General features: G+C 41.1%; 1 protein-coding gene across 1 annotated transcript in view; it reads left to right on the top strand.

The window, feature by feature from the left end:
• cep290 (centrosomal protein 290) overlaps positions 1-14,823 on the top strand; it is a 56,533-nt gene extending 41,710 nt beyond the window's left edge. The window contains 15 exon segments of the mRNA XM_065022367.1: positions 205-426; positions 728-868; positions 4,350-4,495; positions 4,787-4,942; positions 5,148-5,250; positions 7,269-7,391; positions 7,623-7,709; positions 8,690-8,854; positions 9,021-9,143; positions 9,236-9,405; positions 11,254-11,395; positions 11,771-11,844; positions 12,150-12,244; positions 12,445-12,503; positions 12,633-14,823. Of these exon segments, the coding sequence (XP_064878439.1) occupies positions 205-426; positions 728-868; positions 4,350-4,495; positions 4,787-4,942; positions 5,148-5,250; positions 7,269-7,391; positions 7,623-7,709; positions 8,690-8,854; positions 9,021-9,143; positions 9,236-9,405; positions 11,254-11,395; positions 11,771-11,844; positions 12,150-12,244; positions 12,445-12,503; positions 12,633-12,821 (1,995 nt within the window). The 3' untranslated portion in view covers positions 12,822-14,823.
• Positions 14,824-14,838: the final 15 nt, after the last annotated feature.

Genomic DNA, 14,838 nt, shown 5'->3' with positions numbered 1-14,838 from the left:
AAACCCTTAAAAATTAATCTGCTAACACTCGTAAGTGATAGAGGGTTTATCTTTCCTGATAAGTGTTAAGATTCCCAGTCATGACACATAATCAGCATGCTATGCTGCACATGTTTTTATATCCCAATTATCAATACAGAATAACTTTTGTCAAGTCGCACAGTATATCCCTTGAATGCATACCAATCTGGTTATTTCCATCAGGCTCGTGTGCAGGAGCTAAACGAAGAGCTCCAGGGGGCGAAGGAGGCTGTGAAGGCAGGGAGGGGGAGGGAGAACACCCTGAAGGAGGAGGTAGAGGGCCTGAACAAGGACCTCCAGAAGAGCCTGAAGACCCAGAGCAAGCTGCAGGGGGAGAAGGAAGAGAGAGACGAGGAGATCCAGGAACTCAAACAGCGAATCAAGAGGCTCAACAGCGGACTGCAGGTCAGTGACACAGTCCGACTTGTTTCTGTGTCCAATCGGCAAGCTGGGGAGTAGGAATATGTTTATTTCATTATTATTATTATTATGTAATCCAATTGGATGGACAATAGTTGTGTAATTTATCAATTGATTGGGGGGTGGGGGGCGACTCTGTTAGTTTGATTGATCATCTATTTGTGTTATCAATCTATGTAATTGTTTAAATTGTGTATGTGGGAGCATGTCTGCATGTGCGCATATGTCTGTGTGTCAAAAAAAAAAGTTTAACTGTAAATAATTATGACTGTGTGTGTGTGTGCAGGGTCAATCTGAGCCTGAGGGAAAGGGGCCCACAGTAGAGGCACTGCAGAAGAAGATCCGTAAGTTGGAGTCGGAGCTGGAAAGGAGAAGTGTACCAGAGTCAACAACAGAAAGGAAAGGTCGTGGCCTAAAGGATGACAAGGTGAGTACATACTGTTTTACCCACTTCAGGTACAGTTGAAGTCGGAAGTTTACATACACCTTAGCCAAATACATTTAAACTCAGTTTTTCACAATTCCTGACATTTAATCCTAGTAAAAATGTTCTGTCTTAGGTCAGTTAGGATCACCACTTTATTTTAAGAATGTGAAATGTGAAATAATAGTAGAGAGAATGATTTATTTCAGCTTTAATTTCTTTCATCACATTCCCAGTGGGTCAGAAGTTTACGTACACTCAGTCACTCAATTAGTATATGGTAGCATAGCCTTTAAATTGTTTAACTTGGGTTAAACGTTTCGGGTAGCCTTCCGCAAGCTTCCCACAATAAGTTGGATGAATTTTGACCCATTCCTCCTGACAGAGCTGGTGTAACTGAGTCGGGTTTGTAGGCCTCCTTGCTTGCACACACTTTTTTAGTTCTGCCCACAAATGTTTTATAGGATGGATGTCAGGGCTTTGTGATGGCCACTCCAATACCTTGACTTTGTTGTTTTTAAGCCATTTTACAACATTGGAAGTATGCTTGGGGTGATTGTCCATTTGGAAGACCCATTTCCAACCAAGCTTTAACTTCCTGGCTGATGTCTTGAGATGTTGCTTCAATATATCCACGTAATTTTCAATCCTCATGATGCCATCTATTTTGTGAAGTGCATTTTGCTACACCCGCAGTAACATCTGCAAAATATGTGTACACGAACAATAACATTTGATTTGATTTGGCAACTGCTCAGCATATGACAGTAAGGCGCTACAGCGGGTAATGCGTATGGCCCAGTACATCTTTGGGGCCAAGCTTCCTGACATCCAGGACTAGAGGTCGACCGATTATGATTTTTCAACGCCGATACCGATTATTGGAGGACCAAAAGGCCGATACCGATTAATCGGTCTATTTTTTTATTTTTATTTTTATTTATTTTTTTTTTTTTTTTTTGTAATAATGACAATTACAACAATACTTAATTAACACTTTTTTTTTTAAATAATAATAATTTAACCTTTATTTAACTAGGCAAGTCAGTTAAGAACAAATTCTTATTTTCAATGACGGCCTAGGAACAGTGGGTTAACTGCCTGTTCAGGGGCAGAACGACAGATTTGTACCTTGTCAGCTCGGGGGGTTTGAACCTTCCGGTTACTAGTCCAACACTCTAACCACTAGGCTACGCTGCCGCCCCTAATATATCAATAAAATCAATTTAGCCTCAAGTAAATAATGAAACATGTTCAATTTGGTTTAAATAATAAGTGTTGGAGAAGAAAAAAAAAGTGCAATATGTGCTATGTAAGAAAGCTAATGTTTAAGTTCCTTGCTCAGAACATGAGAACATATGAAAGCTGGTGGTTCCTTTTAACATGAGTCTTCAATATTCCCAGGTAAGAAGTTTTAGGTTGTAGTTATTATATCAATTATAGGACTATTTCCCTCTATACCATTTGTATTTCATTAACCTTTGACTATTGGATGTTCTTATAGGCACTTTACTATTGCCAGTGTAACAGTGTAGCTTCCGTCCCTCTCCTCACTCGTCCCTGGGCTCGAACCAGCAACACAACGACAATTAGCGTGCGCTAACTAGCTGGCCATTTCACTTCGGTTACACAAGCCTCATCTCGGTAGTTGATAGATTTGAAGTCATAAAAAGCGCAATGCTTGACGCACAACGAAGAGCTTCTGGCAAACGCACGAAAGTGCTGTTTGAATGAATGTTTACGCGCCTGCTTCTGCCTACCACCCCTCAGTCAGATACTTAGATACTTGTATGCTCAGTCAGATTATATGCAATGCAGGACACGCTAGATAATATCTAGTAATATCATCAACCATGTGTAGTTAACTAGTGATTATGATTGATTGTTTTTTAGAAGATAAGTTTAATGCTAGCTAGCAACTTACCTTGGCTTACTGCATTTGTGTAACAGGCAGTCTCCTTGTGGAGTGCAACGAGAGAGAGCCAGGTCGTTATTGCGTTGGACTAGTTAACTGTAAGGTTGCAAGATTGGATCCCCCGAGCTGACAAGGTGAAAATCTGTCGTTCTGCCCCTGAACAAGGGAGTTAACCCACCGTTCCTAGGCCGTCATTGAAAATAAGAATGTGTTCTTAACTGACTTGCCTAGTTAAATAAAGGTATAAAAAAATAGATTACAAAATTGGCGCCCTAAAATACCGATTTCCGATTGTTATGAAAACTTGAAATCGGCCCTAATTAATCGGCCATTCCGATTAATCAGTCGACCTCTATCCAGGACCTATGTAGTAGGTGGTGTCAGAGGAAGGCCCAAAAAATTGTCAAAGACTCCAGTCACCCTAGTCATAGACTGTTCTCTGACAGTCCCCTCCCTTTGTTTTTACACTGCTGCTACTCACTGTTTATTATCATAGTCACTTTACAAATTACCTCGACTATTCTGTACCCCCGCACGTTGACTCGGTACCGGTACCCCCTGTATTTAGCCTCCACATTGACTCGGTACTGGTACCCCCTGCATATAGCCTCCACATTGACTCCGTACTGGTACCCCCTGTATAGAGCCTCCACATTGACTTGGTACTGGTACCCCCTGCATATAGCCTTCACATTGACTGTGTACTGGTACCCCCTGTATATAGCCTCCACATTGACTCTGTACTGGTACCCCCTGTATATAGCCTCCACATTGACTCGGTACTGGTACCCCCTGTATATAGCCTCCACATTGACTCTGTACTGGTACCCCCTGTATATAGCCTCCACATTGACTCGGTACTGGTACCCCCTGTATATAGCCTCCACATTGACTCTGTACTGGTACCCCCTGTATATAGCCTCCACATTGACTCTGTACTGGTACCCCCTGTATATAGCCTCCACATTGACTCTGTACTGGTACCCCCTGTATATAGCCTCCACATTGACTCTGTACTGGTACCCCCTGTATATAGCCTCCACATTGACTCTGTACTGGTACCCCCTGTATATAGCCTCCACATTGACTCTGTACCGGTACCCCCTGTATATAGCCTCCACATTGACTCTGTACTGGTACCCCCTGTATATAGCCTCATTATTGTTATGTACATTTATTGTGTACATTTTTGATTGATTAGATTTGTTTTACTTTAGTTGATTTAGTAAATATTTCATTAACTCTATTTCTTGAACTGCATTGTTGGTTAAGGACTTGTAAGAAAGAATTTCACGGTAAGGTTTATACCTGTATTCAGCACATGTGTCAAATCAGATTTTTAAGGACTTGTAAGAAAGAATTTCACAGTAAGGTTTACACCTGTATTCAGCGCATGTGTCAAATCAGATTTGATTTGATCCCTCCCTCCCTGTCCCACTGCATGTTGGCTCCATAGAGATCCTATAATTATATTCCTGTATTTCATGGATATTCACAAATACAAGGTATTTGAGGATTGAAAGGAACCTATGTGTGACATGCCTCATCATCACACTATCTATCCTGCAGACAAATAAAGAAGAAATAGTGCGTTGGGAGGAGGGCAAGAAGTGGCAGGCCAGGATGGAGAAAGTGAGGAACATTCTGAAGGAGAAGGAGAGGGAAACCGAGTCTGTCTCTAAGCAGCTGAGTACTCTCAAGGAGCTCTACGCCAGGTTAGAACCAAGACACTCATGGTGCAAGGGGTTTAGCCACACCATCCACACACTATAAGAAACATACACATCCCACACACTTCATGAAGACATACTAAGTACAGACATTTTGACTGACACACACGGACGCACATGCACACGGACAAGACCAACAAAAGATTCACAGAAGCACATGACCCTGCTTACTCATACACAATAGATATCGAACACTCACTCACTCCTTCACTCCAATACTCCTTAGCCATGTGGTCTTACGTTGTGCCATGTCCCTGGTTGTCCCTCTGTGTTCAGACTGGAGCAGGAGAAGGCAGGTCTGCAGAGGAAACTGAAGGGTCGTGGTGTGACGGCAGATCAGGTGGTGGGGGTGAGGACACAGGAGTCTGAGAAAGAACTGGTTGAGCTGAAGAGGAGGAACGCTGAACTGGAGCAACAGATCCTCACCATAAAGTAGGTGTTTCAGACATTGTAAACTGTGCTGCTGTTGGTTTGTTTAATAGCAACTATTTTTCTTTAGAAGCTCAAAATCATAGGGCTTTTTCTGGTGGACAAATAAGTTGGTGGGAACACATCGACAGCACTATTATGTATTGTGTTTGCAGTATAACCAGACCAACCCTTGTAGGACTAACATTTTCATCTCTGTCCATTCCAGACAGCAGCAGGCCCTACCCAGAGATTCTGCCATGGAGGACATGAACCTGAGGAACCACTACCTGGAGGACAGGCTTCACTCCCTGGAGAGCCAGAAGTCCTCTGTAAGACTACACACTGACTGACCCAAATATGATCTGAGACTGCACTACCTTTTACACACAAACACAACAAGACAGGAAAACATACTTAAACTGCCGGGCTTGACATTGAACGTTTGTGAAAACTCACTCAGACACAACAGACAACCACTGTTTACAAATATTGCCAACTGTCTTTCATCTCACTATGTACATATGTTTGCATTAATTTAATATTTAAGTCATTAGGTTTCTACACTTTCTTTATTCTCTTTTCTACTTCTCTCTTTCACCCACTCCTCAATCCCATTCGATGCACGTGAAGGAGGGGAGAAGTTTGGTCTCCCCGTCCGTGTCCTTGAAAGAGCTTCGTTCGCTGACGTTTGATGTTGGTGACGTACATGAGAAAAAGAGGGTCCTGACCTTCTTAGCCAATGACAGTGTAGCCTGTCAGAGAGATGGCACGTCAGCCCACAAGGAGGGGGCACTACACCCAAACCAAGAACAGAAAGAAACCCAGACCGGCTTTGATGGAACAAATGACTGTGTACCTGAGACCGAGCAGACAGAGAAACCAAGCAGGGCCGAGGGTGGAGAACAGGAAAGAACAGATAAGACTGGAGAGGGAGGACATGAAGAACAGACTGAAGATACAGGAGAGGGAGATGGGGAAACAGAAGAGACTGACAGAGAGTCCAAGCAGGAGAACCTGGAAAAAAGTGGCGCAGAGTCAGAGAATGTCAATGAGGTGGCTGTTGCTGAACTAGTGGACATAACCACAGAGGAGAATCTCATTGTCAGACAGGATTCCACAAGTGACACTGTGCTGGATTTGAGTGTACCCAAACCATAGAAATAGAATGAATAGAACAGGCTTGGAACCTCTAACCCTGGCAATTTGACTGGTGAACTCATTGGTACACTCGCACTGGCTGCCTGGTATTGTGATGCAATAATTTCCATTGTAATATAGAATGTTCCTTCAAATTATGTTAACTGATGTGGCTCATGCAATATAATGGAATTTTTGTAATGTCAGTTGAGTATAATCAACATATTACAGCACATGTTGATGAGTACACATAGGAGCAAAGCAGGACGTTAAATAAAAAGTGCACCGTACACTTCCTTTTTTCTTCCATTATTTTTACTTCCTGCTTTGCTCCTATGGGTAAACTCGCAATGGCCACCAGTCCACCCATTATGCCATAGTTTACTTGAATGGGGACATTCTATTCATTCTATTTCTACGATCCAAACCTCCTAAATCCAGAATGAGCCATCAACCTCTGAGAGGTTTGAGTCAGCGAAACCTGCATCTGAGCAAGGAGAGGTGACAGCAGTCAAGTAGTGTGATGGATACAGATAATACAGAGGATACAGGGGGAGACAGAGATGGAGGAGATGGAGACACAGAGGGAGGTGGAGATGGAAATGAAGTGGGACGGAGGAAACGCCAGGAAAGAAGAGGACTTTATAATGGAGGTCATCGCTGACCCTGACAGTTTTCTCATCAAGGAACTCGACATTGACGATGTCACAGACAGGAAGCTCGAGTTTGTTTCGGAGAGTACCCATGGTGCTGAGCTTGAGGTCATTACCAATGATATTGAGAAGATAAGACAAAAGCTCAAACCTATGTCTTCCAAAACTCATAAGGTACCAAAGGCTGCCCCTGGCTTCCACCCTGACAAGATGCTAGTGCAGTGTTTGAGCTAGCAGAAAGTGTGTAGTGTTTGGCTTGATAGGCTCCCAGTCTGTGTTTCATTTTTTTTTTTTTTACCTTTATTTTAACTAGGCATGTCAGTTAAGGACAAATTCTTATTTACGATGACGGCCTACCCCGGCCAAACCCTGTGTATAGTACCTCCTTCCAGTCCTAGGCGCTACGTTTTTGTATGTTAATCCATGTGGTCACCACCTTACACTTACTTTCTTTGCTCCTTTCATCTCTTCCCTCTTCTCTCCTAATAAATTGTTATTTTTGTGCTTCGTCACATTCTGATTGCGTAAGCGTGACGGCTGTTATTTCTTTCTTCTAGACATCAGGCACCCCCTCGCAGAAAGAGTACGAGCTTCAGAGAGAGAACTTAAAGCTTTCCTCCGAGAAGCTGGAGCTCTGCTTTCAACTGGAACAGGCCAACAACGACCTACCCAGACTAAAGGTATGGTAGATACATTATGGGGGGGATTTGACTAAAAACATAGCTGCAGATCATTAGCTCCCTTTCAACTGGGGCCTTGAAGCCCAATAACTTAAGCCCTGGAACTAAGTTCAAGCAACCGGTTAAGACCTCAGTGGATAGGTGGATTTTAAGATCTTTGGTCTGTTAATACCTGCCAGAGATGTTTGTTTTCCAGCTTATCCAATGATACCCTCTCTACTTTACTGATAGGACCAAGTTGCAGACCTCAAAGAGATGTACAACGTTCTGAAGAAGGAAAAGGCGGAGGTGGAGAAAAAACTGGGCCACGTCCGTGGGGTAGGTCAATCCTAGTCTTGTGCAGGGGTTAAAGTTCTCAGTCTCTGCAACGGATTTTAGTCATATGGATGACGCATTAGGTTTGAGTCTAAAATAATATTTTTTGTGGGGGGTTATTATTTAGGGTTAATATTTATATATATTTTCAAATAACTGCCCTTTTGTCTGGCCAGTAAACCCATTTTGACAAACAAATCAGTCAATTTTTAGAGCCAAAAGGTTTGCCATGGAATTTTTTGACTGAAAAAGTTTAAATCGTGGGATTTTTTTGTGTGCTTTAATGCCTGCTTGTGTACGCTGGTGACTAGGTATCTACACTGAGTATACAAAACATTTAGAACACCTGCTCTTTTTTTACATTTTATTTCACCTTTATTTAACCAGGTTGAGAACAAGTTCTCATTTACAACTGCGACCTGGCCAAGATAAAGCAAAGCAGTTCGACACATACAACAACATAGAGTTACACATGGAATAAACAAACATACAATCAATAATTGTATTTTCCATGACATAGATTGACCATGTAACTACTTAATGTATAAACTAGAGCAGGGGTTCTAAATCTTTTTGTGACCCGCCAATTGAGGTGTCTTTTGAATCACGACCTACCATTAAGGGTTAAGCGGTTAAAAAAACATACATAAACCAAAGACTCTTTCCATGACACAGACTGACCAGGTGAATCCAGGTAAGAACTATGATCCTTTATTGATGTCTCTTGTTAAATCCACTTCAATCAGTGTAGATGAAGATGAGCGAAGGTGTTCTTAATGTTTTGTAAACTCTGTGTATACAGATGTTGTATTCCCATGTGGTATTCAGGCTGTAATTCTACTCTATCCACCGGTCTGTTTTCACTCTTGTTTTACTGACATGGCTCGTAGAGAGGTTCTCACTTTACAGTCAATTTAACCATCTAGTAACAGTGCAACAACTGGATCACACGACTGAATGAAACACTTTCCTGTCCACTGTAGGCGGGTCGCAGCGGTAAAACTGTGCCAGAGTTGGAGAAGACCATCGGGCTGATGAAGAGGGTGGTGGATAGGGTGCAGAGGGAGAACGAGACGCTGAAGAAAACTCCAGCAGCACTGAGTCAGGAACAGCTCACAGCTCTGGAACGCAAGCATGAAAAACTCAAGGTGAACTGTAGTTGAACTACTTGCGTAATAGGGCATGAGATGTCCTATTACATGTTTAACAACCAGTGGAGCTCTTATAGCCCTTCAAAACTGCTCGAAGGTTATGCTGTTCAAGTTCAAATGTTTTTTAAATGTATTTTGTCCTCTGGCTCTCCGTCTTCTCTAGAATGATTACGAGAAGCTCAAGAGAAACACAGAAACACAGCTGAGCTCCAGACTAGAGACCAAAACCAAAGGAGTGGAGAAAATTGTGATGGAAAACGAACATTTACGGAAAGAGATTAAAAGGGTATGTGTTCCGCCCCATCCCCTTTTCATGGGATGCATAGTTACAACATTTAGTCAAGTCTCAGGACTCATTTAAAAAAAAATGTGTTGCAGGAGACTGAGGCTACGGAGAGGCTGAGGATGGCCAAGACCAGTCTAGAGATGACCAATGAGAAGCTGGAGGCTGAGCTGGAGGAGGCCAGACAACAGCTAGTGGCAGCCCAGTCCAGGGTCATCCCTGAGGGGGTCGAAAGTAAGACCTGGAAGGCCACTGTGGTAACAAGGTGAGGGATCCGTTGAAATTAACGAAGTCAACCACTCAGTCCTCACTCCAGTTCTCATCTGACTAAAAGACACGAGCAAACTCACTAAACCTGTTTCTTGGACTGTAACTACTTAATGTATAAGCTAGAGCAGGGGTTCTAAATCTTTGTTTTGTGACCCGCCAATTGAGGTGTCTTTTGAGCCATGACCTACCATAAGGGTTGAGCGGTGAAAAAACATACATAGACCAAAGACTAAGTAAAAATATATATAATCTTGGCAGCAGAAAATGTTGTAGTTAAGCTCATTTCCTGCAATTCTACACATTTTACCATGGTTAATGCTGTGTTTATACTCAAACATTATAACAAAATCAATGGGGGCCTGATTGTCTATTGTTTCTTTTGTTGATTGTAAGTTCTCCAAGATTATAGGCTATTATTTAAAAATATATATGCTACCTTTCAAAAGTTTGGAGTCACATAGAAATGTCCTTGTTTTTGAAAGACAATCAGAGGCCCATTATCAACAACCATCACTCCTGTGTTCCAATGGCACGTTGTGTTAGCTAATCCAAGTTTATAATTTTAAAAGGCTAATTGATCATTAGAAAACCCTTTTGCAATTATGTTAGCACAGCTGAAAGCTGTTGTTATGATTAAAGAAGCAATAAAACTGGCCGTCTTTAAACTATTTGGAGTATCAGCATTTGTGGGTTCGATTACAGGCTCAAAATGTCCAGAAACAAAGAACTTTCTTCTGAAACTTGTCAGTCTATTCTTGTTCTGAGAAATGAAGGCTATTCCACGTGAGAAATTGCCAAGAAACTGAAGATCTCGTACAACGCTGTGTACTACTCCCTTCACAGAACAGCGCCAACTGGCTCTAGCCAGAATATAAAGAGTGGGAGGCCCCGGTGCACAACTGAGCAAGAAGAAAGTACATTAGAGTGTCTAGTTTGAGAAACAGATGCCTCACAAGTCCTCAACTGGAAGCTTCATTAAATAGTACCCACAAAACACCAGCCTCAACGTCAACAGTGAAGAGGCGACTCAGGAATGCTGGCCTTCTATGCAGAGTTCCTCTGTCCAGTGTCTGTGTTCTTTTGCTCATCTTAATATTTTATTTTTATTGGCCAGTCTGAGATATGGCTTCTTTTTTTTTTGCAACTCTGCCTAGAAGACCAGCATCCCGGAGTCGCCTCCTCAATTTTCTGGATTGACTGGCCTTCGTGTCTTAAAGTAATGATGGACTGTTGTTTCTCTTTGCTTATTTGAGCTGTTCTTGCCATAATATGGACTTGGTCTTTTACCAAATAGGGCTATATTCTGTATACCACCCCTACCATGTCACAACACAACTGATTGGCTCAAACTCATTAAGAAGGAAAGAAATTCCACAAATTAAAAACAACGCACACCTGTTAATTGAAATGCATTCCAGGTGACTACCTCATGAAGCTGGTTGAGAGACTGCCAAGAGTGTCCAAAGCTGTCATCAAGGCAAAGGGTGGCTACTTTGAAGAATTTAAACTTTTTTGGTTACTACATGATTCCATGTATTATTTCATAGTTTTGATGTCTTCACTATTATTCCACAATGTACAAAATAAGAAAACCGTGGAATGAGGTGTGTCCAAACTTTTGACTGGTACTGTTCAAAAAATTGCAATGCACAACATTTTTTATCCCGCGACCTGCATGGACCCCTGCCACAACCTACAAGTGGGTCCCGACTAACAGTTTGGGAACCACTGGCCTAAAGAACAAACATCTAGATCTGCTAGAATACCAAGCCAACGTAGACTACAGTGGGGTGTCTTGAAACTAGATAGCTGACTGAAAAGGGGTTGGTTTCCCTCCCTTCAGGATGTTTGAGAGTAAGATGAAAGCACTGGAGCAGGACATCAGCCAGAAGAACTCCAGTCTCTCAGAGCTCAGGCTGCAGCTGCGAGAGGCCAGTGAGAGGGAGGAGAAAGCACAGCGAGTCGCCAGCCAACTACAGGAGCAGGTAAGCGTAAGAGCTCCACACAGAGAAAAATTACGAATCGCACAGTGATTTCACAGTCTACGCAATCAGAGCTATGGAGCTACGTCGGATCCGTTGCGTAGACTGTGAAATCACTGTGCGATTCTTAATTTTTCTCAATGGTTGAGCCTCAAATGGCACCCTGTTCCCTATATAGTGCACTACTTTTAACCACGGCTCATAGGGCTCTGTTCAAAAGTAGTGTACTACATACAGAATAGAGTGCCATATATGATGTACTATTGTCGTTCTGGGCCAATCAAACCAGATTGTTTATATAAAGAAAATGAAGTAGCATTCTAGTACTATGTTACATTATTTTCATGGTGGTGAAAACAGTTTTTGTTTGTTCTGAAGGTGAAGCTGTTAAACAACTTTCCCACCACAGCAAACACTGAGTCAGGCCTCGCCAAGGAGTTCCAGTCAACGAGGTGAATATATCCTATAGGCCAGCTCTTCAATGTAGACAAACTTGTGATACATCTAACCTGATTGCCTTTGCATACAATAGCATTACAAACATATGGTTCACACATAGCTAACATGGGAATGCGTTATCAAAATGTGTTAGCTATGTGTGAACCATATGTTAATGTAAACCAAAGTGAAGGAAATTGAAAACAGCATTTATGTTTGTAATATCCATTACTACACCAACAGGTCAAATTTGGTGATGAAAATTATACATTTGCCATCCATTAGTCACACAGGAATGTGTCTCCCGTTTTGTCTTTAGATTGACCAATAACCAGCTTGAGAGGGAGAAGGAAGAGCTGGTACAGAAGTGTAGTGACTACACTAAGAAGTATGAGACAACCTCTGCTGGGCCAGGTGAGACATGTAAAAGCAAAGTGGTCCTGTTTGACAAGTTTCCACTTCAAGGTAGAAGATGTGCATTATTGATGTGTTCATGCATGTTCTGTGATGTCAAACAAAACTTGTACTGTTCAGGAATGATGGAGAACCTAAACAGGCGCAGTAACTAACTAGCACAATTTGCTCATCAACAAGTGTCATGTTTTTGTCGTCAGGGTATGAGGAGCTACAAGCCCTGCTGAAGGCCACTGGCGAGGAAAAAAAACACTTGCAGGTTTTGTGACTTCTCCGATCTATTACCTCATCTATTTGGGTTGTTTTGAGTGTAGAAAAGTAAAAACATTCAAGCAAATTTGATCTATTCCTCTGTGAACATATTTTTGATTTACCTTCCCGATTCCAGGCCGAAGTAAAAAAGATGAAGATGGAACTGGAGAACTTTGACCCGACATTCTTTGAGGAGATTGAGGATCTGAAGTTTAATTACAATCTGGAGGTGAAGAAGAACATTGTTCTGGAGGAGCAACTGAAGAAAGTGTGTGAACAGTTTGGTGTAGCAGCTGCAGATATCCCTGATGTGTCCATCAGCTAACACAGGATGGATATTGTGCCTTTTAAACCATTATATGTCTTAAATATATATTATTTATATGGTTTTAATGTGAATGTTGTCTAGAAGATGAAGTTGAATGTAATTGTGTTTCTCCTCCTAAGGCAGTTTTGTTCAGACAATGTAGCAGGGATTTTACATGTCAAACCGTTTTGTACATTTGAATACAGTGCCTTCAGAAAATATTCATACCCCTTATTCCACATGTTGTTGTGTTACAGCCTGAATGTATTTTATTTATGTTGATCCATCTACACACAATTCACCATAATGACTAAGTGAAAACATGTTTTTAGAAATGTATTGAAAATGAAGTAGATATCTAATTTGCATAAGTATTCACACCCCTGAGTCAATCAATCAATACATGTTAGAATCACCTTTGGCAGTGATTACTGCTGTGAGTATTTCTGCGTACTTCTCTAAGAGCTTTACACACCTGGATTGTACAATATTTGCACATTATTGTTTTTACAATTCTTCAAACTCTGTCAAGTTGGTTGTTGATCATTGCTATAGACAATTTCAAGTCTTGCCATAAATTTTCAAGCTGATTTAAGTCAAAAATATAATTAGGCCACTCAGGAACATTCAATGCCTTGATAAGCAACTCCAATATAAATTTAGCCTTGTGAAGTTGAATTTGTCTCCCAGTGTGTTGGAAAGCAGACTGAACCAGGGTTTCCTCTAGGATTCTGCATGTGCTTAGCTCTATTCTGTTTATTTTTATCCTAAGAAACTCCCTAGGCCTTGCCAATGACAAGCATACCCATAACATGATGCAGCCACCACCATGCTTGAAAATATAAAGAGTGGTACTCAGTGATGTGTTGGATTTGCCCACAAAGCTTTTTTATTCAGGACATAAAGTTAATTTCTTTGCCACATTTTTTTTGCAGTTTTTCAAACAGGATGCCTGTTTTGGAATATTTTTATTCTGTACAGGCTTTCTGCTTTTCACTCTGTCATTTGGGTTAGTATTGTGGAATAACTACAATGTTGTTGATCCATCCTCAATTTTCTCCTATCACAACTGTTTTAAAGTCATGGTGAAATCCCTGAGCAGGTTTCCTTCCTCTCTGGCAACTTAGTTAGGAAGGATCCCTGGATCTTTGTAGTGACTGGGTGTATTGATTCACCATGCTCAAAGGGATATTCAACGTCTGCTTTTTTATTTTTTACCCATCAATAGTTGCCTTTTTTTCCCGGTTGAATCTGTGTTTGAAGTTCACTGCTCAATGTCATTGCTGGGGGGTGCTAGAAAGTTAGCTGTCAGAAGTATTACAACTTAAACTTGCTTTAATTACATCTGTCTGCATATTTCAAGACATGAGATACACAATGTGCTGGACAATTATTTTCTCTTTTTTAACTTGGAAGTAAATCAATCTGCCATCATTGACACAATGGACAAATCTAATTATCTATTATTGAAATAGCATGGGTGACTGAAGAACAAATTGGTGCAATTTAGGCCCAGGTGGCAAGTGATGATGCAGGCACTGGGAATGGGGGTGTGATCATGCATGTCTGGGCAAAAGAGATTTGGTTACTGTTTGTATGTGCATACGTTTGTTTTGTTTTGGAGGAGAGAAAAGGGACAAATAAAATATTTTAAAAATTAAATTAACTTCTCAACTAAGGGACATTACAGATAATTATACCTGTGGGGTACCGAGATGAGGTAGTAAATCATGTTATAAAAAAAATCTATTCAACTTTTGAAAACGTTAACTTTTTTTCCATAACAAAGGGGTTGAATAATTTACTTAAGACATTTCAGCTTTTCTTTTTTAATTTAAAAACATAATTCCACTTGGACATTGAGGTATTGTGTAGGCCAGTGACACAAAATTCAGGCTGCAACACAAAATGTGTAAAAAGTTAAGGGGTGTGAATACTTTGAAAGCACAGTATGTTGGCTAGATTGTGTTTGATACATTTTCTATTGCGTTACTTCTATCAATAAAGCAGATTTAATGTGCATATGTGTATATCA

This window comes from Oncorhynchus nerka, linkage group LG9a (assembly GCF_034236695.1).
Source record: "Oncorhynchus nerka isolate Pitt River linkage group LG9a, Oner_Uvic_2.0, whole genome shotgun sequence".
In the NCBI taxonomy this organism is placed as follows: Eukaryota; Metazoa; Chordata; class Actinopteri; order Salmoniformes; family Salmonidae; genus Oncorhynchus; species Oncorhynchus nerka.
This window is presented reverse-complemented; position numbering and strand designations above follow the sequence as displayed.